A 27,115-nucleotide genomic window follows, 5' to 3' on the forward strand; every position below is an offset into this window, starting at 1 on the left:
CAAATAGGTTAATTTCATTTGATTAATTTAGTGACTGGGAAAGTCAAGTTAAAGTTGTACAAAGAGGAGCCCTTCATTATTTGAAGAATATTGGGACTTAATGATCACAGATTTTCAACTGGATGGACCCTTGAAAGACTATCAATGAATAAATATATACTTAAATTATCTCAGAAAAGAAGGCACTAGAAGTCACCAGAGGTCTTTCAGAAATTATGTAACTCCCTCATCCCAGTAAAACGATTCCTCCTGTCATTGTTAACATTCAAGATGGCCATGACTAAGGGCAATACTCAGTTGTCTCTGAGGCATTCGTTTGTCTCAGGAAGGCAAATCAATCAGGATCTAAATGTCTTCAGTTTCCCCGGACCATTGTGCTTGTTTCGCTGTGCAGTTGGGACCAAAGAACTGGGTCTCAGAGAATCCCCATTTACGACAGATTATTTCTATCTATATTATTTTCAGTTTTATGGTGAGGGTAAATTATAATGATCTCATTGATAGCTTTTCCACTCACACTTCACACTCTTTGTATTGTAATGACAATGTGAGGCAAAGTTTCAACGCTCACTATATTAATTAAAAAACTGAAATCCCAGTTTTGTATAAATCGAACTCTACCATGTTCATTTTGATCTTGCTTGTGTCTCTTCTTGGATGAACAAGAGAAAAGATCAGGAATAATTTTATTGGCAAGATAAACGGACACCAACACCAGGCAATGGCTCTTAGCACTGGAGTGACAGAGATGAAAGACACACTCATTCACAGACAGATCAAAGTGCGTGAATGGGGAGAAAGCAGAGTGGGCAGGTAATTCTAGACCAGTGTGTGAGTTTCATAACACCGGGACTGAGAGCAGGGCACCTGCACATTCTACTCTTGGGCTGACAAGGAAGGCTTCCCAGAGGAAGAAGTGCCAGAACTGAGTCCAGAAGAAGAAACTCCAGTTGGCCAGAAAGAAAACCTGGGGACTGGTGCCCTCAAGCCAGGGAGAGGTGTGTGCAAAACGCAGGGACAGAGAGGGCAAGCTGTGTGAGGATGAACACTGAGGAATAAGGCTGGAGATGGGGAAATGAATTACAAAAGCGTTGAGGTCACCGTAAAGGTAATGGAGTGTCACTGAGGAAATTTTTATCTTGGGAAGGACACAATCATCAGATTTGATTTGAGAATTAATTTTTTCCTAGCTACACAGGAAATGTTTTCGAAGAAGAGGGGGCTGGGCATTGTTTCAGATGTGAGGTATAATGCTTCTTCTCTCTTGCTTCCTCTCTTCCCTTCTCTCTGCTTGTTTTGCTGGAGCTTAAGGCGACAAGGGCTACTATAATAGCAGTAGAATTGGAGAGGAGATGGCATAAGCAAGAGACACACAGTTTCAAAAAGAAAAGTAGTAATTTTAAGAGGGCCAAATGCACAGGATTGCATTTAGTTCACAAACCATACTAAGAATGTGTGAAACTCAGCTAGATGGAAGGTCACATAATTAAGATCTGGAGTATTTAGGTGAATATGAACTCTGTGTAAGCCCATAAAGTAATGTGGGTATAAAAAAGGAAAAATACTCATTTTAAAAAATAGAAATTTAGAGCTTGGCTTTCAGGGACCAATAATAACATCGCATCCTGTGCCGATCACACTGCTGCTCCAGACTAGATGTGAATTCTAAATAAACCTCTGGACTCAGGAATGTTATAAGGAAAAGCAAGGAGGCAGTAAGCACAATACACTGATTAGAGCTGGGAAGATTTTTGAGCACAAAATAATATAACCAGAGGTCTGCTTTAGTAATACTGATCTGAGAGTAAAACGTATGTTTAGGAAGAGATCAGGTGACCACTTAGAAGAATATTACAATAGCTTTGTCACAGTATGATAAGGGCTTGACTCTCACTCTGTGAAAACCAAGTTTAGCACTACACCTCAAACATGGTGAGTGAGGAACAAAGAAGTTCAAGTACACATTTTTTTTTTAAAAAAATCAATAAACCTCCCAAGATACCACTCTGTTCAAAAAAATGAAGCCCAGTAATTTATAGTGGGGTAACTTATTACTTTAGTAAAAATTCCCAATTATGGCACAAATTAAGAATATGTGTTGATTTGTATAGAAGCAGAGATAAAATCTGCACTTTGTATATTATCTAAAAAATGTCTTTGAGACAGTTCACAGTGTAAACAAGATCAGTGTTTAATGTATTTAAAATACATTTTAAAAGCCACACACACACAAAACTTGATGTACTAATTAAAGGATTTTCTTATTAATTAAAACAAATGAACAAAGATGTTAACAAAACAACACATGTCCCATTCAATCATTTATTCCATTAATAATACTATGTGCCAGGCAGTGTTCTAAGTGCTGGGGGTTATAGTAATGAATAAAACAGATGAAAAATCTATGCAACTTACATTCTACTGAGGAAGACAGAATAAAATTATAAATAGATAATATTGGGATATTAGATAGTGCTAAGTGCAAAGGAGGAGAAATAAAGCAGAATTAGGGATAATATGTGTCAGGATTTGTGGTAGTCAGGTGAAATTATAGATTAGAGAGGCTATAAAAGGACTTCCCAAGAAGGTGGTATTCAAGTAAAGAGCTGAAGAAGCAGAATTTATTTTTCATCTTTAATCACTTTAAAAATATCCTCACCCAAGGATACATCCATTGGTTTCAGAGGGCAGGGGAGAAAGACAGAGAGAGAGAGAGAGAGAGAGAGAGAGAGAGAGAGAGAGAGAAATATCTATTGGCTGCCTCTCTGACTGGGGATCAAACCTTCAACCTAGGTATGTGCCCCTATCTGGAATAGAACCAGAAACCCCTTGGTGCACAGGATGACACCCCAACCAACGCAGCCACCTGGCCAAGGCTTTAATCACTTTTTTGACCAGGAGGATATCTGGGTAAAGGGTGTTTCCGATATAGGGAGCAACAAGTCCAGTGTCCTTGAAGTTGGATTGTGTCTGGTATGTTTGAGGAGCAGCTATAGGAGTGAAGGGCAGGAGAGTTGAAGATGAGGTCAGGGAGGGCTTATAGGGAATGGGAGCTGGGAAGAGAGGATTTTGTAAGGACTTTGTTCCTTCTCTACGTGAGATGGAACACCATTGGTGGGTTTTGAGCAGAGAAGCGATGTGATATGACTTAACATTTTAATGGGATCTTTACAGTGCTGTGTTGAGAATGGGATAAAGAAAGACAAGAACAGAGGCAGAAAGTCCAGTAGTAAGCTGTTTTTAACCCCAGAGAGTGATGATGGTTTGGACTGAGATGGCGGCGGTGAAGGTGAAGACTTAGTTGGGTCTTGATATATTTTGAAGCTGAAACTGATGGGATTTGCTGACAGCTCAGATATGGTTTCTAAGAATAGGAGAGGCAAGAATGACACAAAGTTTTTGCCCTGAGCAATTGGAAAGATGGAGCTGCCATTAACTGAAATAAAGGAAACTATAGGAGAATCAGGTTTGAAGTGGGTGAGAAATACCAGGAGTTCAATTTTGCTAAACTTAAGTTTGAAATAACTTACAGACATACAAAGAGAAATGTCAAGTTGGTAGCTGGAGATCATCTGGAGTTCAGGAAAGGATGTCTGGACGAGGCATACAAATTTGGGAGCCATCACTCCATACATGTTATATTTAAGGAGAGCATTTTGATCACAGTTGTGAGTAATTGTAGATGAGAAGAAATCCTGGCATAAGTCCAAGGCAGGCCAACATTTGCAGGGGGTACAGGTGAGGAAGAACTACAAAAAAAATACCCTGAGAAGTAATCAGAGATAAAGAAAAGTAGGAGAAAAGCAGGCTGTGTTGTATTCTAAAAGCCAAGTAAAAAAGTCATTTCAAAGGGGGAGACAGTGATCAACTGTGTCATATGTGTCTAACCCATTAAATGCAATGAGAGCTGAGAATTGACTACCGGCTTTAGAAATGCAGGCCATCGGTGACTTCACTGGAGTAATTTAGGTCAAGTGTTGGAACCTAATGCTTCAAGGGAGAATGGGAAGAGAGAAAGTAGAGAACACTGTTTAGACAGTTATGCTGTAAAGAGAAGGAGAGAGACAAAATTGTGGTGGATTAGAAAAATCAAGATATGTTTGTGTGTATAACCATATATGTATGAGGGGGGACACCCCAAATCCCTGGAATTATCTTCTAAAGGGCAGGCCCCTGGAAGCCTCGTACTATAGGATCCCCCACTAGGTGAGGTTCTAGGAACCCATCGGTATCCGTGCACCAGTTGGCGATGTTGTGAGACGGTGCACCCAGCTTCAGTGAATTTTTTTTGAAGACTCAATGTGTTTGCCCATTTCATGGTGGGTGATTTATGAGCACACCTGCCCACACTTGCACTGAGTGTTCAGCAGTTTTTGACCAAAACCTGAATAAACCTCATGCCTCACCTGATCTCTCCCCAAGCGGCTTATTTTTGTTTCCCCCAGAAGAAAAATGTCCTCACAGGGAAACATTTTGCTGATGTGGAAGAGGTAAAAGAAAAAACAGCAGAAGCAGTAAAAGGCATCAAAACTGATGAGTTCAAAACTGTTTTGAGCACTGGGAAAAAGGTCTCCATAGGTGTATTGCATCAAATGGAGAGTACTTTGAAGGTGACTGAAGTTTAAACATGTAAAAATAAATACACAAATTTTTATAAATAAATTCCACTTTTTGGGTCTCCCCCCTCATAAGTGTATAAGGCATATAAAAGGACAGTTTTTTATGCTGATGAAAATGATCCAGTAAAATTAGAAAAATTGTTGATCTAGGAGAGAAGAAAAAGAATCCTTAAGACAGTGTCCTTGAGGGGCAGAAAGGATTGTGACCTCAGGTGCAAGTAGGGTGATGCCCTTTGCTGTGACGGGAGAGGAGCCTGGGTACAGAGCAGGCAGAGAGAATGAGGGGCCCAGACGCAGTCAGATGGGTGAGTATGAACAAGAGGGTTTGTGGAAATTCTGTTCTGATTGCTTGAACTCAGTTTTTGGTCAGTTAGAAAGTAAATTATAGACCTCATTATACTCTCCCCACATAATTCATTTGAGAGAAGTTTCACTGTATTGTTGTCAAAGTGGAACCAAAGGTACTTTTAAAAGTATAGAAAGCAAAGAACTTTTATGAGAAATGTTTTAGATCAATCTCAACTGAAATGTTTAGTGTTCTTTTTTTCCCACTGAATTTGCAGGAGTCATTTGGAAGACTATCTGGACTTGGCACTTTAAAAAAATTGTAATTCTTTAATCACTTTATCCAGGCTTTTCTGTTACACTTTCCATTTCTCTGAGTCAATTTCAGCAAATATTTTTCCATGAATTAGAACTACATATACTATTCGTACTGATTTAAGGATTTCTCCTCAATTAATCTTGTTTTTTTGTCTTAATCCCTTCTTTCTAGGTGTCCTCCCAGTTCTCTCTCTTCTAGACTTTTTGGATGAGGATATGTTTGTGTTCATATATTCTTCTTTAATAATAGAACATGGAGTTCTGGCAAAGATGGAGGTATAGGTAGAAACCCTTTGCTTCCTTGTACAACCAAAAGGAGGATAACGACCAATCTAAAATCAATAAACAACCAGAAGTACCAGAAAATCAAATTGCATGGAACTCTGACAACCAAGGAATTAAACAATCAACTAGACCAGCCAGACCAGTAAGATGGGCAGACGGAGAGAACCTACGACAAGGAGGCAGACTACGTGGGTGGGGCTGACTGAATGGGAAATGGAGACTCAGAGCTGACTGTGGACTATGGTGGGGATTGCTGTGGTGGGAGAAACTCCCAGGCTCATATGAGAGTTCATTGGAAAGTGGCCTAGAAATGAGCAGGTGAGCTGCACTGTTCCCTCTCTGGCCCCTCCCCCACAAGCAGTGCTGCAGCGCAGCAAGGAGGGATGCCCTGCCCAAGTGAATACCGAAGGCCCCACACCCTTACAACTTAACAGGTGTGCTGAGACAAGGAAATATGGCCCAAATGAAAGAACAGAGCAAAACTCCAGAAAGAGAGATAAGTGATGAGGAGATAACCAATCTATCTGATGGAAAGTTTAAAGCCCTGGTAATCAAAATGCTCACAGAACTGATTGAGCTTGATCACAAAATGAAAGATACCTGAAGTGAAGTAAAGCAAAATATTCAGGGAACCAACAGTGACAGGAAGGAAACCAGGACTCAAATAGATGATTTGAGGAAGAAATAAACATTCAACCAGAACAGAATGAAGAAACAAGAATTCAAAAAAATGAGGAGAGGTTTAGGAACCTCTGGGACAACTTTAAACATTGCAATATGTGAATTATAGGGGTGCCAGAAGGAGAAGAACGAGAGAAAGAAATGGAAAACTTATTTGAACAAATAATGAAGGAGAACTTCTACAATCTGGCAAAGGAAATAGACTTCCAGGAAGTCCATGAAGCCAGAATGTGGATCCAAAGAGGAATATACCAAGGCACATCATCATTAAGTTACCCAAGATTAAAGATAAGGAGTGAACCTTAAAAGCAGCAAGAGGAAAGGAGCGAGTTACCTACAAAGGAGTGCCCATAAGGCTATCAGCTGATTTCTCAAAAGAAACTGTACAGACAAGAAGGAGGTGGAAAGAATTATTTGAAGTTGTGAAAGGCAAGAACCTATATCCAAGATTACTCTATCCAGCAAAATTTCATTTAGAATGGAAGGACAGATAAAGTGCTTCCCAGATAAGGTCAAGTTAAAGGAGTTCATCATCACTAAGCCCTTATTATTATATGAAATGTTAAAGGGACTTATCTAAGAAAAAGAAGATAAAAAATATGAACAGTAAAATGACAGCAAACTCACAACTACCAACAAATAAACCTAAAAAAAAGAAAAACAATGAAAACAAAAACTAAGCAAACAACTAGAACAGGAACAGGATCAGAGAAATGGAGATCACATGGAGGGTTTTCAGTGGGGAGGGGAAGAGGTGGAAAAGGAGAGGAAAGGAACATGGAAGAAGAAGCAAAATTGGTAGGCATAAAATAGATGGGGAAAGGTAAAAAATGGTATAGGAAACAGAGAATTCAAAGAATTTATATGTACAACCTGGGGACATGAACTAAGGGGGTGCGAATGCTGGAGGGCTGGGGGGTATGGCATGGAGGGGGGATAAAGGGGAAAAGTTGGGAAAACTGTAATAGCACAATCAATAAAATATACTTAAAAACAACAAAAAATAACAGAACATTAACTGTGGTGTTTATCTTGGTGTATCTGATTAATTACATTATTCATAAGCTATTGCTACTTTAAAAATGTTTATTGATTTGAGAGAGACAGAGACATGGATCTGTTGTTCCACTTACTCATGCATTTGTTGGTTGATTCTTATATGTACCCTGACCGGGGATCAAGCCCACAACCTTGGTGCATCAGATGACGCTCTAACCAACTAAGCTACCCAGTCAGGCCTACTTTTACTTGCCAAAATTTACTAAAGTTACTAAATTTACTCAAGTAAAATTATATTAAAGTTTACTAAAATCTGAACATCTACGGGTCTCTTCCCAACTCTAAATTTACCAAAATTTAATAAAGTTAAATAAAAATCTGTGACTAGAAATGTCATGTTCTTAAAGATTTTAAGGCCTGTTGCTTCCTGATTTTTCTCCCATTTTATTTAGTATATGAAGATTTACAAATGTTATGTTTTAATGTTTGTTAAACTTGGCTCTTTTCTTGCTTTTGAACTAGTTCTATAATAATTCCATTGTTTTCAGGGTTCATTTTGGAGACATGCAAATCTATCTTTGTGTTTTTAAATGTATCATCATCTTCATGTGTCTTCTTCCACATCCAGTGGTTCTTAGGTTGTATATTTGTTTCTACTTTAATCTTTTCCACTCACCAACTTGTCTCTTTGTATATCTGCTTCTCTCATTTGTTTTTTTTTTTACTTCTTATTAAATTGCCCTCTTTCTTTGCTCTTTCCCCCTATTGTGGCCTTCCATTAATCATATCTGCATGTGGGAATATCTATTTTGCTCTGTAAAGCCTTAAAATTTATTTTCCCCTTGGGAACTTTCTTTGTATCATTAAAAAATTTGTATTCTCATTCTCTTATATCTTGAAAAATGAGCTGGTTTTCCTTTCCCATGATCGCCTCACCATTTGTAATGTTTTCCCCCTGAGGAATAAGAGATTTATTCATCTTTCATAAAGCTCTATAAAATTTTTTAGCCTGTGAGACCATAATTGTGGTTTTTTAAAAAATTTTGCCTGATTAGAAATCTTTGACTATATTGTCGTTACTGACATTTTCTCTAACTCTCCCCCACCTCCCCCAGCACCACATAATTCTTGTCAGGTTTACTTGCTCCTAGGCACTGAATCTAAATATGTATTTCTTGGTCACACTTCATTTAAGTCCAGATCTATTGGCTGTAGTGGAGAAGCTCAATAAAGCCCTTTTAGTATAAAACAAGGCATATTCCCAGTCTCCCATTCTTCTTTTTCTGGGAAGACCGAAAGAGAGTTGGGAAGAGATCAGGAGATGTTAAAAAAATTCCATCTTTTCATCATGTGACTCTCATTTACAGTCATCAATCGTGTAATGAACCTTCCAATGAAAACCTCACACCCTCCACAGTTCTACTACTGTACTTGTCATATGCTCACACTTTGATTGTTGCTTTCTGTTCTTTACCATTGAGAAGCCCCAAACTATTCTCTCTTTGGATAGTCTCATACCTTTCAGAAAACGTATACCCAATTCTTAAAACTTAAGACCAATTCTGGTCTTTGACAGCCTCCAAAGACTTCCAGTTGTTTGAATTATTAGCTATTTATATTTTGTTTGTATTTTAATCTGTGATTTTCTTAATTCTTCAAGACTTTTTCCCTAATCCTTTTGGTTCCCTGAATCATTCTCATGCTGGGTCTTCCTCGGGTTGTAGATTATTTCTCCTCCCTCCAGTATTCTCACAGTTTCTGGCATGTGGGTTAATCTATGGTTATCTCATTATTCCTTTAATGTTCTTGCTCATATTTTATTTCTCTTAATTGTATGTTCTCCTCTCTTCCTCTCCCTCCTTCTTTTGCCTTTCATGGACTTGGTACAAAGGAAATGCCAATATTCCACCTTGTTAGGAAGAGTCCTTGTCTTAAATCAGTGACTGACTATTTCTAGTAAAGTATTTTTTTGTGGTTGCCATGGTAGGCCCCTTCCATTACCCTCTGAAACCCATCTATTTACTTCCGTTTTCCCCACAATGTCTTTTTTTGCCATCTTTCCTTTTTTCATGGCCCTGGAGAAATTTCGTATATTTGTATGCCAAGTTGTTACTAGTTCAGTTTTTACTCTATGGCAACTTTCACTGAAGCAGACCCTGTGATGTTTGCCTCCCTTTTATGAAAACATGAATTTGCCCTCTTAGCCTCAGAGCTTACCAATGGTACAATTCTATCAGACAGCTGCTTTTATTTTGTTCTCCATACATGGGAGAGCTCTCCAAATTAAACGTTAACTGTAGATGATTTCTTGAGCTAAGTATAAAATGACTCAACTGTCTTCTTAAGTCCTCCTTAATATCCCAGCATATAAGTATTTGGCAGCTGATTAAATCCATCTTTGACTTTTTAGACTGGTAAATCCTCAAAGGCATGGATTTTGACATTCTGTACATTTGGTGAGTAGTCTCGCTGAATGTACACAGCAACCACAGAGTTGCTGTTAGGAATGAGCAAACCCTCCCTTTCTTATTGCCCTGCTTCCTAACACTGCGGGCTGTAAAGCTGAAAGAGACGTCCATCTAAGCTCCGAGCTCACTGAGTTGTCTTTGGATCTCAGGTAGCACACGGAGCCTGATCAGAGTGACTTTTCAGTAATGTGTGTGGGGAAAATGCAATTAACCATGAGTCTTCTGCACAAATCAGACATCACTTTGCCAGAAGAACAGGGATCCACCAGCCAGGAAGTATTTGCATTTGCAATTTATAGATTGTTCCAAACATTAAAATTCCAATTCATTTTCCCCTGAATAATGAATGGGTAGTATCAGTAATACAAATTAGTTCACTGGGAAACCTCTCTGATGACAAGGAATTTAATAGGAATTAGAAATGGCTCAATTTCAATCTTCAGAGCAAAGCTGCGCCTCCATTATAATCATTGATTGCATCAACTTTTGAAGTAACTTACAAAGCTCATCTTTTAAAATAGATTTTTATCAGTTAATGGACAACAGCAATTTAATAGCATATTAAAGGTACAAATGTACATACATATGGATCATCTGAATCTATGTTTTGCCAATGCCTGCAAAATTCAGTTACTTACAAGGGAAACGAGGGGAAGGGTAGGAGAGCTCCTGTTTTTCTTGAGCTTTTTCCCAAAAGGAGGAAAATTCCAATCTATGTGATTGGGTCATAGTTGAACATAAATTTTGGGCTGTGTTAATATTGGAGTGTGGAGGGGTTGCTATGTTAAGAGGTCTGACATGTGGATACAGCATTCTCTTTTTCCTGCTTTCATGTGGCACAACTGGCAAGCTGATGCTTTTTTCTGCTTTTCTCCCACATGGTAGTTAGATCTGTTTCATGCCTTTAGGTTGTTTTCCTTTCCCTTTGCTTTTTGGTATGAACTTTTCCACATGATCATGGTCTGTGCCCACCATGTTCCTGGTTGCTTTGTGTAATACTCCAACTTCGTTCATTCTAGTTTTCTAGATTTGGCCCTAGTACTAGTCCAGGTGTTGATATCCCTTCTCTTACCATAGTCCTGGCAACAGGACATTATACATTATTTACCAGTTAAGCATCCATCTGAAGAGTTTACAGGGTCTGTAGGTTGAAGTGGCCCCATGAGATAGATCTGGAATTCAGAGTAGAGCTGCAGCATTGCCCTCTATATCTTCATACCTCTTTTTGACATAGTTCCAAATTTTACAGTGGATGCATACAAAGTAAAAAAGTCAACAGAGACCACAGTTACCTCTCAGGCAAATAAAAACTTGGAAACTCTCCTAATTTGGAATAACTCCACAGTTTAATATCTGCTGGATGCTAGGTTAAGCAAATTTAAGCTGCACTCACAAAATAAAGTCCTGAGGAATACACATTTTCCATTGCTCTTTATTTGAGGCCCTTGTGAGTTAGAGAAAATTTCAGACTCAGCTCTTGATGTGCCTTAGGTGATGTGGAAGGAACGGAAGATTCAAAGGATTTCAGCCAAATTAGTCCAGTGACAAGGGCTCCTATTGAAAATATCTGAAAACACAGATTTTGTATTGGTCTCTAAGATTCATTACACCAAACACATGGGCTTTCTAAGAGGTATTGACTCCTCGGTCACCCTAGTAGAGAAGCTAATGCAGGAGTACCAGCTGGACAAAGCAGCTCATCCCACAGCAGTGGGTTCTCCTTGGGGATCCAAGGAACCAGTGTTACCAGCACTCAGTCCCTGGCTTCCATGTTCAGTGCAACAGTACCTGTTGATCATACAGGCTAACTAATTTGGCTTGATAGAAGCCCTCAGGACAAGAATGCCCATATGCAGGTAATCGTGCCTCCTGATTTGCATAACTTTTGGCTGAAATAATATTACAAAAAATGAGATCCCAATTAAGGAAAGTTTATATAAATTCTGAAAGAGCCTAGAACTTAGATTTAGATGCACCAATTTAAATTTTCCCTTATAACATACTCACTGAATGACCTGAATGACCTTAGGCATAACACTTAACTTTCAGACTAGGAATTCTTATAGTTCAGGAAATTAAAGTTTCACAGAAAATAGAAAATTTTGCCAGGGACACAATGCCAGCAAATTATTGTAAAGGTGGGCAGAAATACCCCAAATTAGAATTATATCATGCACCCTCAGGTTTTTCTGGAACTCTTCGAATATCCAGGAATGAAATGGAGATCATCATTAACTTATACCTTGGGATTTCTGAATGGATATTTGTTTTAGTCTTTTTTTCTGAAGCTTCCTAGTGTCTCAGAATACCTGACACATATTACATTATGAATATTATGTGCAAAATCAATAAATAAAACAACCATTACTATTGATGAAAGGCCAGTAAACCTTGGTATTGCTTGACCATATAAGCATAAAAATGAACACGGCTTATAAGGGAAAGAGTCTCTAGCATGTTGGACCATTTTTTAAAAAACATTTTATTTACTTATTTTTAGAGAGTGGGGAAGGGAGGGAAATAGGGAGAGAGAAACATCAATGTGTGGTTGCCTCTCACACCCCCCCAACTGGGGACCTGGCCTGCAAGCCAGGCATGTGACCTGACCAGGAATTGAAACCAGTCACCCTTTGATTCATAGGCAGGCGCTCAATCCACTGAACCACACCAGTCAGGGCATGTGGGACCATTTTTCAAGGACAGCTGAGAAGGGGGCCTAACAATGCCAACTAATGAAGCAGGATAATCACTAGTAGAATGGGTGTTGTCCCAATAAGAATAATAACCGAACAGCTAGATCAAAGAAAATACATAAAAATATAGGTAATAAGAGGAGCATATCCTCTACTGGTTGGAGGATAGAAAAAGAGGGTTGTAAGCTTCCTGAGGGCAGAGCCTCTGTCTTTTATTCTTCATGTCTCCAGCATGAGCCAAGGGCCTAGCCTAATATCTGTAGCTTCAACAAATATTTGTAAATGAATAAATGAATTAATCACTGCCTACTTGATATAGAACTGAACTGCTGATGCTGTTCAAAGAAGAAAGGCAGGACTCCATATCCTCCTTAGAAACCAGAATAACTATCGGACTATGATTAATTAGCCAAAGGATCAGGGACTTCTTAGGCCATGGGAAACAGGGTGCCTATCAGTGTGGAGACTCTTGAAAGTCTTAGAGCAGGGGTGTCCAACCTTTTGGGGTCTCTGGGCCACACTGGAAGAAGAGTTGTCTTGGGCCACACATCAAATACACTGTGACACGTAATCACAGAAAAATCTCATAATGTTTAAGGAAATTTATAATTTTGTGTTGGGTCACATTTATAGCCATCCTGGGCTACAAGCAGCCTGTGGGCCACATGCCTTGGACACCTGTGTTTTAAAGGACAATTGCTTTGAACGGGCTGGGAGTAACCCAGGGAGCTCTTTCTCCAGGAATCATAAATTCATTAGCATCCAAGGCCTTCAGGTAAACACGGGCAAATCCTAAACCTAGGATCAGTAGCTAAATCCCCAAACTCTATTCATTTTCACCAGAGTCTGGCGTTTAGAATGGAATAAAGGAATAAATGTGGGCAAGGTTAAAGCCAATTTTTAGAAATAAAAAAAATTTAAATCCTAATAGTTTTAAAAAATTACTTGCAAGGATTTTATGTTGTAGTACTGTACTGGATTAATTTGTTACAGGATTATGATTTTATAATATGTCATGGCTAATGTTCTGCCATTCAAGTGATACCCAGTATGCATATAAATGCAAACTCCTTAGATTGGTATAAAAGCCCTGTGGGGCATGCTATCAAATTAACTACTCTCCCAGAATCACGTCAAAATCCTCTTCAAATGCAATTTATGCTCCAACTGTACTCAAATTCTTCTTCAGGTCTCGGTGAATTTTCATTGCCTGTGAATTAGCTCCAAACCAGAAAACTCTTCATTTATCAAGATCCAATTCCAGTGTTTTTCCCTCGTCACCAAATCTCAAAGGAGAACTAATTATTTCCTCCTCTGTGTCTCTGAACATAACTCTATTTTAAGAATCATGTATCCCTTTGTTTTATAACCACTTACTTTTTCAACCCCGCAGGGTAGGCTGTTGGCTCCAGAATGGCAGCCTGCAAGTCTTTATTTCTGTCTACCTCACCTAGCTGAAGAAACAGTCACCAGCTACACAAAAACATTCACACATGTGTATTTATGGAGTCATTACCAAATAACTGATCAGGTTTCATGTCTTCCAATAATTAACATTTAATCAAACAACTTGGAAATACATTATTAAAGATCATGCTATGAACTCGACTCCCCCCACCCACCCAAGTGGTTTTGTCTACATTTAGTTGTGACGATGTTTGCTCTGGCATGTGGAGACCTGGGAAGAATAAATCCTTGATACCTGTAATTACGCCCGTGTAGTCTGCCATGAGAAATGATTTTTCTAGTCTAAAAAGCTAGGCTGAGAAAGCCATGCTTTTGGTGATTTCATTAACATTTAAAAATGTTAACAATTCCGTCAGCCCAAACTGAAAATGACTGTGTGAGAAATGAAAGCTTGCGTAACTTTGACACTTGCTCTTCATGGCTCATTATCCTCGTGACTTGCATTATGCAGTGAGGAAGAGGGGTCAGCTTCACAAAATTCAGGAACAATTAAGAAAATTAGTATATGCAGATGTGACTTATAGGCTGAGAATAACAAACTTTGTAAAAGACTGTATTCAGCGAAATAAATAAGAATGATGAAAAAATTCACAGCTGTTTCATACCTTAAGGCAGCTTTTCAGTTATTCATTATAAAGACTGCCCACTTCCTTTGACCCTTTCCTGAACACTTTGAAACTCTCTCCTTGACGCATTACCAGAGAGTGAAGAAGGCCTGGGCGTATTTTCTGAAGTTCTTTAAGTTCATTCTCAAACACATTCATAGAGATGGAAATATTGTCACTGACCCATATACATTGTAAATTGCTGCCTCCATTCCTCACAATCTTCTTTTGTAGCTTTTATAGTTTGTGGAATAAACATGTGGAAAAGTCACAAGAACAAAGGTTATTCACTAACTTAATATTTCATTAAAAAAACAGAAGAAAACTAGATGGTATCTAGGTAAGTTAAAAAACAAGTATGCTTTTAATCTAGACAAATTTGTATTTATGTCAACCACTTGGTTTTCTTCTACAGTTACATTTGATGTAGGATGTAAATACTGGCTTAGCCAAATAGTCCATTTAGTTTTTTTCCATAAAATGAAAGGCACGTTTTTCATTTTCACTAATAACTTTATTGATTTTTTAAGTATATCAGCTATCTTCCCCATGGTATAATGTTGATTGTGCTTAATTAATATCTAAATTTGATCGCTATCAACTTCAACTGGGCTACCTAACGTTGGAGCATCATCCAGTGAGAAATCTCCAACACGGAACTTTGCAAACCACTATTGACACATTCCATCAGTCACAGCACCTTGTCCATACACTGTACAAATCTCTTTTTTTTTGCATTTTAGTTGTATTTTTACATTTCTCAAAATAATAAAGCATAATATACTGAAAATGTTGCATATTTTCTTCCATCTTCAATATTAAAATGGGTACCCCCCAAATTCACCAATTTTGATAATTTTTGAAAAATGCATACTGATATGAGAGCTGTCACAATACAATCTAACAAAATTGTTTCAAATGAATTAAAGACAACTAAGCGCTACTAGAGCCATCTTATGGAAAAAAAAAACAAACTTCTTGGCCAACCCAATATAATAGAAAATTTCCTTTCCTTCTTTCTATATCAAGCTCAATAAATGTCTGTTAAGGGGTTGCTATATCCTAGGTATTAAACCAGCCTGAATAATAATACTTCCACTTACTAAAATTTGTATTTTGGCTCACAAGTCAGGTGCAGGCAAATAATGATGATTTGTACATCATTTCATATAAAAAGTGCCATGGGATCCTTGTGGAAGGAGGCACACAACTTTAATATAAATTAAATCTTGAGAAGCCAGAAAGATCAGTTTGATCTTGATAAAATTAACCCCCAAGGTATATATAATGCATGTCAACAAATATTTCTCCCTAAAGTTTTTAAACATTTTTAGAATCCAAACAGAATCATTTTTCCTGGGCTCTCCATTTTATATGAGACAGAAAAATGCTAAATATTTAATGTAGTTTCCGCCAGTGGTTTTTCCTGCCTGCTGTTTACAGCTGTCTTTTCAAAATAATGACTATTCTGAAATACAAATAAAAACTTTGCTTATATTTTTGTTATAAAGGAAAATGTTTCTTACCCTAGATAAAACCCTGCACCTCAATTATGAGCTAGTTCAAAAACAGTAGATTAAATCAGACAGCAGCTATAAAATAAAAATATTCATAGAATTCCATCTTGTGGAAATTCAAATTGTGATATGGAAGAAAATGGAAAGATCAGATTATGGTAGAACATCTAATTTTATCATTAAAAGTTTCCTAATAAGTACAGTTTGAATGATTTATTTTATTAACAACCTTCTTTAGGGAGTATATATATAGGCTGTGCTTAAATTTCTCCACATATACAGTATTTAGCATGTTGTTTTGCAATTAGTAGGTGCTCAATCCACATATGTAAAATTAAATGTAAAATGCTTAGGATTTCCTGACTTTTCATCAAATAATCATGTCTTTCTGAAAGGTAAGATACTATGGTTTTGCCTTGAGTTCCTCAATATTGTGGGATGTCCCTGTTCCAAGAGAATTGCCTAAAAATGGGGCCTAGTCTAGAGCCAAGCATCCACCTCTGAGAGAGCAATGGTTTTCTGATTTGGCCTCTCTGACCATAGGCGATCTTTTTCAGAAAAAAAAAATTAGGCCACTATAAAAAGTCCTTTAATGATATTCTCCTTTGGGGAAATCATGAAAAACATTTCTATAAAATTGGTTATCCTTTAATTTAAATGGGCTTTTTCATTTTAACTTCTGAGACAGATTGAGGAAGTGGGGATGAAAAATGACTAAATTTTAAAAATCATATACGTGTATGATACTCTTGTAGAAACTCTTAGTTTATTCTAGCTCTCTATGTGTGTATATATGTATGTCTGCATGCATGTATGTACCCATCTACCCATGTATCTATCACAATGTGTCCATGGACAGTAGAATCTATTAATTACATAAATGAATATATAACATAGCAAACCAGGGCTTAGAGAACTTAGGTAACTTGACCAAGTCATGCAGGTAGTAAGTGGCAGAGTCAAAATTCAAGTTCAGAGTCTGCCTCCAGGGTCTATGCCTTTAACCACTACTTTATACTGCCTTTAAGCATCAAGGCCTAGGGGGAGGGAGAAAAGTCTATTTTCTGCTTGATTATTTTTTTTTCCCTCTGTGATTTAGAGAGATTTGCCCAAGTCTGTCAATATGGGAAAGTGTGGGCAGGGCAGAACTATTCATTATGCATCTACTATGAGCTGAGCCACAGTGTTAGGTACTCTTCATATGTAATTTCATGGTATTTTTATTATGACATCAAGCGATTCAGTATTATCTCAGTTTACTAACTAGAAAACTGAGGCTCAGGCTTGTCAAATAACTTGCCAAGAACATACAGCTAGTAGGGGACTAAGCTGGGATTTAGAAGCAGAACTGAGTGTTGCCCATTATATGCTGTGTGCTAAAAGTCTATAGATTAAATTCCAGATGACAGATCACAAAATACTAGCCTTATGTAATCTGAAAACCTCTCAGAAACAGTAGAATTTAAAATTACTCAGAATCAAGATTTTTGCAGAAAAGATAGGGAAATTTTACTTCTTGTCCCCAGCCCTGTGAATGGGGATGTAACCCAGGTCTTGGATCCTACCTTGACAGATACTGTCCTGAAGTGAGATTTGTAGTCTCCACATCCATGCAGTTCATTGTGCTGGGAATGAGGGCAAGTTCTGGCTGGATCATGGTGGCTGTGGCCACAGCTCTTGCAACCAGTTCCATGGCATCTTGCACATAGTACTCAAAGACTGACTGCGTTGTTTTCCCATGAGCAATGAGTCCCAAGGGAAGACCTTCTGTCCTCAACTCCTCGACGTTCTGTGAATCCCCCAGCACCCAACGAAGCTCAGGGGGCATTACCCCAAACTGGGTGGTAATTTCAAAAATCCGCCGGATACCCTCCATGTCGCAGCCAAACATCACCATTGTGGGCGTGCTGTTCTTAATGCTTTCAAGCTGGACCTGCAGGAAGCTCAAGAGATCCTCAGTGGAGGAGAGGTTGGCGGTGATGTTGATGATAGACCCAAGGAGAAACTTGGAATTATTCTGGGTAAGGAGGATGAAGTCGGTGATGTTCCAGTCTTCCTGGCACAGCAACACGCTAAAATTGTACCAGTTGTTCATGGTCAGGATTGAGACAGTGACATCAGCATCAGAACTTAATGAATTTTCTAAACTCAGCTGTAGGTGAAGGGGATTCTGTATTTAAAGATATGAAAAAGAACAATTAGAATTGGCCAAAGACTATAACATAGGGTACACTCTTGCTTTCCTATTAGGCTTACTCCTTTATTTTTTTTTCTATAATATTCAAATGCATATCTGGGATAAAACTCTCATAATCCAAAAAGCTATGTTTTCTGTCTAATGGAATTATTGATACTTTACAACTGATTACCTTATAGTTTTTGCTAAGAATATCAGGCAGCAGATGGTTCTTGGTGTAAATGTTGGGGTAACACAACCATACATACACTTGGTCTTAAATTTTTATCAGGCTCATCTTCCTTTCCTTCTTCCTTTTTATTTCCTTCTTTGCCTTAACCCCATTCCAGACGCAAAGAGCAACGGAAGGCAAACTCCATATCCAGCTGGCAGAAACAAACCATTCCCAACTGTTTTCTTGGCCTCAGCTCCCTATTCTGTTGACAGTTTTCTTTCTAAAACATAAATATGACCACATCATTCTTCTGCACCATACCCTCTGAATCACCCACAGGACATATTTCAAAACCAACAGCATGGCTTAGGAGGCCATTCCTAGTCCTTAACCTGCAATGCTCCAGCTATGCACACCAAGACAAGTCATAGCGGACAATTTATTTCTCCTGCATCAGAGTGAGCATTTTCATGCCTACACAAACTTGATAAGCTGATCTCGTCACCTGGGAATGCATTGGTCTATATTCAATGTCATCCTTCAAACACTCAGCTTTTTGACGCAGATTTCCAGAAACTAGTTTATTAGCCTTTATGACTATTTCTGTTGCTGCAGCTGATTATCTTTTTTTCACTCCCAGTATTTTTGCCCTGTTGATTTCCTGCAGTGGTGAACTGGGTTTTGTTTGTTCTCTGACTGCTGATCAAGCAGACTTAATCATCTCATGTCTGTGTCATGGGGTCATGCTCATCCCTTTATTACACAACTCTTCACACCACAGTGCAGCTGTTTGGTTCATGTGTTTATCTACCAGACTAGACTGGAGGCGCTTTAGGACAAAGACCATATCTCAACCATTTCCTGTAGCACTGTTCTTAAACAGAACAGGATATGTCAAACAGGATTCTTTTTTCCTTTACTTCAAGTCCTGGGTTATGATCATAATCTCTTCACTGAAAGACTGAGAAGTCCATTCCTAGCAGAACTTCAAGACCCCATTTTGTCCTCATTTGGAACAAGGCCCATCATACACTGCCCACAGAGGGATTCGTTTAACAGTATCTGAGAAGCAAGTTCTAATCAAGACAGGGGTGAAAATGTTCTCTTCTTGCTAAATGGGGAAGTGAAATTAGCTAGTCACAGTGGGCATTTAGCATCAGACAGAGAAACCAATGCATTTGGCATGAGAGAGTGACACGAAGGTAAAAGTGAAGAGTCCTTCCCACTCCCATGGATAATAATTAATGCATCCAGTCACAGTCATCCCTATAAACAGTTCCAATAAGCAAATCTAGATGTTGCAGTTGATCTTTTCACAGACTCAAGGAACCAACTCTTCAAACAAATATTTATTCAATATTTAGAAATATCGAGTGATAAAGCAGTCTCGCATGTAGCATCTCCTCATTTCTCTCCGTGTAATGATAAAGGCACACACATACACAAAAATGTGAAAACTTGTGACACTAAAATTCAGCCTTAAAAGTTTTTCAGATTCTTGAGAAGAACATTAAAGAAGACCCATCAAATGAAATTAAGAAACAAAATTTAAGTCGTACATATAGTTTGCTATTTGCAAAGGGCAAACTGATGACTTGACAGAAGGTATCATTTAAACACAATAATTTTCACAATGCTTTCCTTCTAAATCAGAGAGCCAATAACAGAACAACCTAAGAATCAGGAAGCCTCTCTCAACCATGCAATAGAGTAAAACTGCCTCATAAGTGCACTCAATTTATATAAATTAAGCAGTTTCAGTGGAAGGAGGTAGGGGGAGAGAAAATATGAAGCTAAATATACTGATAATTCTCATTTCCTTATATGAGTGTGCCCTTTATTATATATGGCATATTATATATTTATGTATTGTAACATGTAAATATTATTATACATAGTTGTATATATAAAACCATATATGGCAAACTAAGTAAATATTACTAGAGATTTATAAAATGTAATTTTCCTACACTTTGAATTCCACAGACAGAAATGTCAGTCAAGATGGTAAGAAAATTTGGAAAATAAATGTTAGAGAGGCCTTGCAAGTTTTATGAAACCTTAATAATTAAAATAGGGAATTACTAACAAAATTATTAACAGATAATTAAGTAGAATAGATGTTAATGTATATATATAAAGAGGTATATTGACTTAATGTACTATGTTAATATATTACAGGTTGAAAATTACAAAAGAATATGAAGTTCAAAAAATAGATTATTTGGAAAAATAATGCCATTTATTCATTTATTTTTTTTTATTTTCAATTACAATTGACATACCATATATTAGTTTTAGGTGTACACTCCATGATTATACACTATATAATTTATGAGGTAATCATCCTGATAAATCCTGTACCCATTTGACACCATACATAGTTATTAGAATATTATCTACTACATTCCCTACATTGTACTTTTCATCCTCATGACTAGTTTGTTTCTTCCAATTTGTACTTCTTAATCCATCCACCTTTTTCACCCAACTCCACAACCCTCCCGTTCTCCAGCAGCCATCAAAATGTTCTCTGTATCTATGAGTCTGTTTTGGTTCTACTTGTTTGTTTTTTTAAGGTTCAGTTGTTTATAGGTATGCATTTATTGCCATTTTATCACTCATATTTTTATCTTTATTTTCTTCTTCTTAAAGAAGACCCTTTAAACAACAATAAAAAAAAGAAAAAAGAAAAAAAAGAAGACCCTTTAATGTTTTGTGTAATACTGGCTTGATGGTGAGGAATTTTTTTAGCTTTTTCTTGCCAGGGAAGCTCTTTATGCGTCCTTCAATTTTAAATGTTAGCTTTCCTGGGTAGAATAATCTGGGTTATAGGTCTTTGCTTTTCATTATGTTGAATATTTCTTGCCAGTCTCCTCTGGCCTACAAAGTTTCAGCTGATAGTCTTATGGAAGCTCCCTTATATATAACTAACTACTTTTTTCTTGCTGCTTTTAATCTTCTCCTTGTCTTTACACTTTTGCATTTTATGATGTGCCTTGGTGGCAGCCTCTTTGAGTTCATCTTGTTTGGGATTCTTTGTGTTTCCTGAGCTTGTATGTCTGCTTCCTTTACCATGGTTTGAAAATTTTCCATCATTATTTTATTCCTATAGGTTTTCAATTTCTTGCACTCTCTCTTTTCCTTCTGGTACCCCCATGATGTGAATATTGGTATGCTTGAGATTATTCCAGAGACTCCTCCTTACTCTACCCTCATTTCTTTAATTCTTTTCTTCTTTTTACTGTTCTGATTAGGTGTTTTTGCTCCCTTATATTTCAAATGGCTATTTTCATCCTTAGCTTTGTCTACTCTATTGTTGCTTCCCTGTAAATTATTCATTTTACTTAGTGTATCCTTCACTTATGGCTGGTTCTTTTTTATGGTTTCCATGTCCTTTGTTTTTTGCCATTGAAATTCTAAGTTCATTGAGCATCCTTATAACTAGTGTTTTGAACTCTGCATCTAGTAGACTGCTTATCATAATTTTATTTAGTTCTTTTTTTGTGGCATCTTGTTCTGTCCTTTTGTTTGGGACATATTTCTTTACCTCTTCATTTTGGCAATCTCCCTGTGTGTTGTTTCTATGTATTACATAGAGCTGCTACATCAAGTGGGTTAGGTAGAGTGGCCTAACACAGTAGATGTTGTGTAGAATCCAGTGGCACAGTTTCTTTATTCACCCAAGTTGGGCATTCCAGATGCAATACCTTTGTGGGCTGTGTACACCCACTTGTTGTAGTTGAGCCTTAATTGCTGTTAGCATGTCAATGAGAGGAATTTACCCCCAGGCCAAGTGGCTACAAGGACTGGCTGCAACCACCATGGAGGATCTGCTGTGTGGGGGCCCACTCAATGGAGCAGCACTTATTTCAGCAGGGCTCTGGTGCCTACTGAGTCCACCCCTTGAGTGTGTTGCTTGTGGAGGTGGTTGGGTGGTGCTTCAATGTAGTTTGAAGCTGTCCACCAGGTGTGCTGGCTCTGGGGTCCCCAGGAGATGCAGGGCAAAGTCAGCTACTGCCTGTCCACTTAGGATGAGCTACAAAATTATCTCTAGGTGGCTGCTACTTGTGCTGGGCTTGGAGATGCCCAGGAAAGGCCAAGCTGAGAACCAAGCTGCCAGTAGTGCTGGGCCTGGAGCCACATAGCAAGGGGTATGGGGACATGTTGAAGCTAGATGCTGTTTGTTTGAGAGATTTTAGGGAAGTCTGAAGCACAAACCAAGATAGGCCATTTGTATGGAAAACCCACTGGAAACAGCTTGGGTGGGCCCACAAGCTGGTGGGGCAGGGTCTCAGGGAAGCAACAAGTGTGAGCTAGGTTGATAGGAATTCAGATGTGGCACCTGCTTGCTGGGTCTGTTGGGAGAGGGCTCACCAAAGGAACAATGGCCTCTGCCAACACTCTGTCTGGGAGAGAGCTGCCCCTCCAGCTCTCACTCTGATGTCAGACTGTTGGGAACCGCCCTGCCTGGTATCAGAAGCTGTAACTCCTGCCTAGGCTAAGGCTAAGGGAACACCCTTGGAACCATAAGCCAGCAAGGAGACAAAAGCTTATCTCCCTGGCAGGAGTGCTGCTTCTGCTGCTTCATTCATAACTGAACCCCAAAGCTTGGTCGGTTAGCCAAAGACGGGTAAGATTCCCCAAAAGGGGGAACGAGCTAAGATAGGCACGATCACGTGGAAGGCCCCCAAAAGAAGGACTTTGGGGGCTACAGCAAAAGGGGGTGATGGACCTCGCTCCTTGGCTTTGACTTGCCTGAGTCCTCACCGTCTGGGAGAAAATCTCCTTATCTCTTGGTTGCCTTAGTTCCCTTGCTCCACCTAAGCTGAAACAATGACAGGGTGGTGCAGCTCTGTGCTGAAAAGGGTGGGTTTCCCGGGTGATCAGGCCTAAGAAAGAATATGTAAGATCCTGTGAAACCTGCTTTGTTTAGAATGCTCTCAGTTGAATGATAAGGGTCCAAGGAAGAAGTTAGTTTGTTCCACAAAGTCTTTTCAGCTCTTTGACCCTGACTCAAAATAGGCCCTCAGACTTCCTTGCTATCTATTGTTTGATCCTTACTTCCTAGCAATGAGTAATGAGCTTTTACCTGAATTCTTATGCAAATGAAACCAATAAAAAGCCTCTCCGGAGGGGGAACGGCAGGCTCTCCCCGCAAAGGAGGGTGGCCAAGCGGTGCCCACCAGGAGAGAGGGTGGCCAAGGTGCTCCCCATGTGAGGAGTGGCCCTGCTGTTCCTATTCCCCCACAGGACCTGGTTGTCTCTGTGTATGTTTTTTCTCGCGTTTCGATGAGCCATCCGCAGCGTTCCGTGATCACTGCTGGCCGGTGACCCACGCATCATCAGACACTTCAGTTCCTCCCTGTGCATCCTTGGTGCCTTCAGAGATGCCGTCCCAGCACTGGGGCTCAGAGAGAGTGAGTCTGAGTAAGTCCAGGCCCAGGTCCATTGAGAGGAACTACCTGGGATTCCAGAAGCCCTCCATCTCTCTCAGTCACATTCCCTGCTGGTTTTTATGGCCGGAAGTTATGGAGACTTCTCTTCCTGGCACTGGAACTCTGGGCTTGAGGGGCTGGTGTGGGGCTAGGACCCCTTGCTCCTCAGGGGGGACCTCTGTAGCTGAGATATCCCTCCTGATTTTTATCTGTGGGACTTGGTAAAAATTGGAAAACACCAATGACCCTCTGATCCTATCCTTGGTTTTTCTGTTGTCAGCAGGACTTGCTATAAACAGTGAAGGATGCATTTCTGAGCCCCATTCCAGGTATTTGAAAGTAGAAAGACATGACTGTAGTAAGTAGACAAATAGACACAATATAATTATAAATTATAGAAATTAATGTAAATGTGATAGGATGCAGCAAAACTGGGAAATGGGGAGGAATGCTCCAGGAAAAGTTCAGTAAGTATGATTAGGGGAAGCAGGTAGATACAAGTGTTTACTCTATACAGGCATTCTCTAACTGGGTGTTTAAAAAAAATAAAGAATGTATATAAAAATGGTTATTCACTGTTTTATAGTTAAATATATAATGATTTATAAAAAACATACATATTTAACTAAAAATATGGTCTTATTTTGGCTATCCATTCTTCTTCGACTAGGTGTACTATCTTTCTAGTCCCAGAAAAATAGTTGGAGACACCACCTACTTTTACAGTTTTTCTGTTTGGTTCTTCATTGTTCTCTTTCACAGTGCCCACAATGTTCTTAAGTGCTAAGCTGTCCTTGCTGGTGGTAAGGTAATCAAACTGAATTTTTCTCTCCTCTTCTGGGAGGCAGTGAAGCAGAATGGTTAGGGATTATTAGTTAAGACAACATATGCTTGAATTCTGGCTCCATCATTTAGGAGCCATGTGGCTTTCTACAACTCATGCAGTATTTCAGAGTCATAAATTCTTCATCTGCAAAATGAGGTAAATACTACCTCTTAGCTCACAGATTCATTTTGAGAATTAAATGTGAGAAGGAGGTAACACATGGGAAGCACCTGATGTACATAGTGAGTGTCAGTGAGTGATGGCTGGTACAATCTGCTTGAGTTAAGTCATTGCATTGGAAGTGCTTGCTAAAGTGACTGACTGCAGTACAAGTTTTTCCTTTGTGATTGCTTTTTCCTTTCTCTTGTCTCTTTTCAAACAATTGTCCCTGAAATAGGTGTCTTTTACAAATAGCAATCACATGAAACAGCCACTCAATCTCAGGCTGGGAGAAGCCATTTATTTGGGAGATAGTATGTTTACAGCAGAGTACCTGCCCGCCTGCCCCCATCCCCGAGAAGCCTCTTTCTTCGGTGACTGGTTCTAGTATCACTTTACGAGTTAAGGAATTTTTGGTGCCAGCTCCTGGAGATCCCCCATCAATCTTTGTTCTCCCTGAGAGCACAGATTAAGCTATTTTCTGGATCAGTAAAAGTTTCAAAAACAGGATTGGCTGCAGCGATGAGCTTGCCAGAGTGCTTTGAGATATTCCTTTGGCAGAAGAAAAGAGGTAATGAAACCAGGTTTGCGTAAAGAGTGGAGGAAAGATGAAATTCTCTTAGCTCTTTCCTGGCAAGCAAACCCATTTAGATGTGCCTTCTAGGCCAAAGCTCAGAAAGTTCAAGTGAGCAAAATATTTACACTCCTTTCAAACAGGAACGAAATCCCCTTCCTTTTGTATGTCTGCTGGTTATTTAAAGTGTTTGAGGGGCTCAGAGCCTACTTTCTGTGCTGCTATCGCTTCTGCTCAGCCAAAGAGGCCGCAGGTTTTCTGTTTCTCATTATCTCACATCATTTGACCTGTATGATATAGAAGTATTTTTTGCTGAAAATTAAAGCTTATTCCTTTAGAAGCCCAGGCTTTTAAATAAATTAACAGTTTTTTAAACAGTTGCATTAAGGTTGCATTAAGGATTCAGCCAAATATAATGCACAGGCCTTGCCCAGATATTGTAATTTAATAATACAAATTAAAAACTAATAATAGCTACCCATGCCCCAAGTGCTCTATGCAGATTTCTTTATCTTATCCTCACAGTGGCCTCCTTAGGTGACTACAATGATCAGCCTCCTTTAACAGATGACCAAACTGAGGCTCGGAAGGAATGAGTAATTTTCTCATGGTTGCATAGTTACTAAGAAAGGAAGCCTGGATCCAAAAGCCACATTTGTAGGACTTGAAAGCCTGTGCTTTGACCAGTAGTCTGTACTTCTCCCTCCACATGATATGAGCAATGTGTAAAGGAAAGCCTTGACATGTGTACATTTAATATTTATAGTTCCAGTTATTTGCAAGTAATCCTAAAGGCCCATGGAATCAAGTCACTTTTAGGATGTCTCCTGGCATGGGTAAGAACGACATGCACCATGTGGCTGGCACATGGGAGACAGTGAGGGGGCCCAGCCTGCTACCCAGAGTGCACCTGGCTTCCCACCCTTTTTCTTCATTCATCCTCCCATTTACAGCAAATTTGGGGGAAGCAAAAGACTTGCATTTCTTCATTAACAGCAATTTAATTTAACAAAGAGGTTCAGTTGTACAATCAATGACATCCATTTTGTGTTTGGTAGAATAAGAAAGTTTGGGAAAATGCACTTCAGTTTGTCCTTTAGACGCTACTGAATTTCATGGTCAAAGCTATCCATAATGGTGTTCAACCAATATGTTTGGGGTTGTCAACAAAGATCTTAGGACATATTCCTCAGGATTTTCAGTGATACATGTATAAAACAATACATAGTAGAGTAGTAAAATGCAAAAGATACTTTAGAAGGCAGCATGGTGGATGCATGGTGCAGTTGGCGTAATATTGCCAGTCATGCTGGGTGGGCTGTATTTCACTGCAGCAGCATCAGGAAGGCTGGTCTCGCCCCCTGGAATACAGCAGACAGTGGGAGACCAGTCCAGTCTCAGGAGGAAATATTGGCATGTCTAACACTGTCTCCCAAAAAATAAAAGGCTGATTCACTTATCCAAAAAGACATATGTTGAAAGCCTAGTATCAGACAGGCCATAGATACAGAGATGCATGTCTTCAGGCAGAATAGCAGAAGCAAGCATGTGGTCTCCTTTGAACCAACTCAATCCTTCTTTTCCCCAGGCTGGTTTCCAAAAACAGAAGTCAAGTGGCATGGCAGGTCAGTTTGTAAAAATCACTCAAGCTTCCTACACTGTGCTTTTGATCTACATCTTTCCCATTCTAGTCCCACCTATTAATTAATACTCAACGGGTTCATCTGTATTCCATCCCACTTCTGCCTTTTGTACTGAATGTTTATACCTACTCTTGGTGACCCTCGGCAACCTTGAAAGCCTTTCGCCGCCACTCACTCTTTGAACCCT

The 27,115-nt window shown here is 39.0% G+C and overlaps 1 protein-coding gene across 2 annotated transcripts in view; it reads right to left on the bottom strand.

Moving 5' to 3' along the window:
* GRIN3A (glutamate ionotropic receptor NMDA type subunit 3A) overlaps window positions 1–27,115 on the bottom strand; it is a 161,096-nt gene that overhangs the window by 95,753 nt on the left and 38,228 nt on the right. For both annotated transcript variants that reach the window (XM_045840920.1, XM_045840919.1), the window contains one exon: window positions 17,503–18,107. In XM_045840920.1, coding sequence (XP_045696876.1) covers window positions 17,503–18,107 — 605 coding nt within the window. The remainder of the gene's footprint in view (window positions 1–17,502; window positions 18,108–27,115) is intronic.

Source organism: Phyllostomus hastatus, unplaced genomic scaffold (assembly GCF_019186645.2).
Source record: "Phyllostomus hastatus isolate PE091 unplaced genomic scaffold, TTU_PhHast_1.1 phas_contig_34, whole genome shotgun sequence".
Lineage (NCBI taxonomy): Eukaryota > Metazoa > Chordata > Mammalia > Chiroptera > Phyllostomidae > Phyllostomus > Phyllostomus hastatus.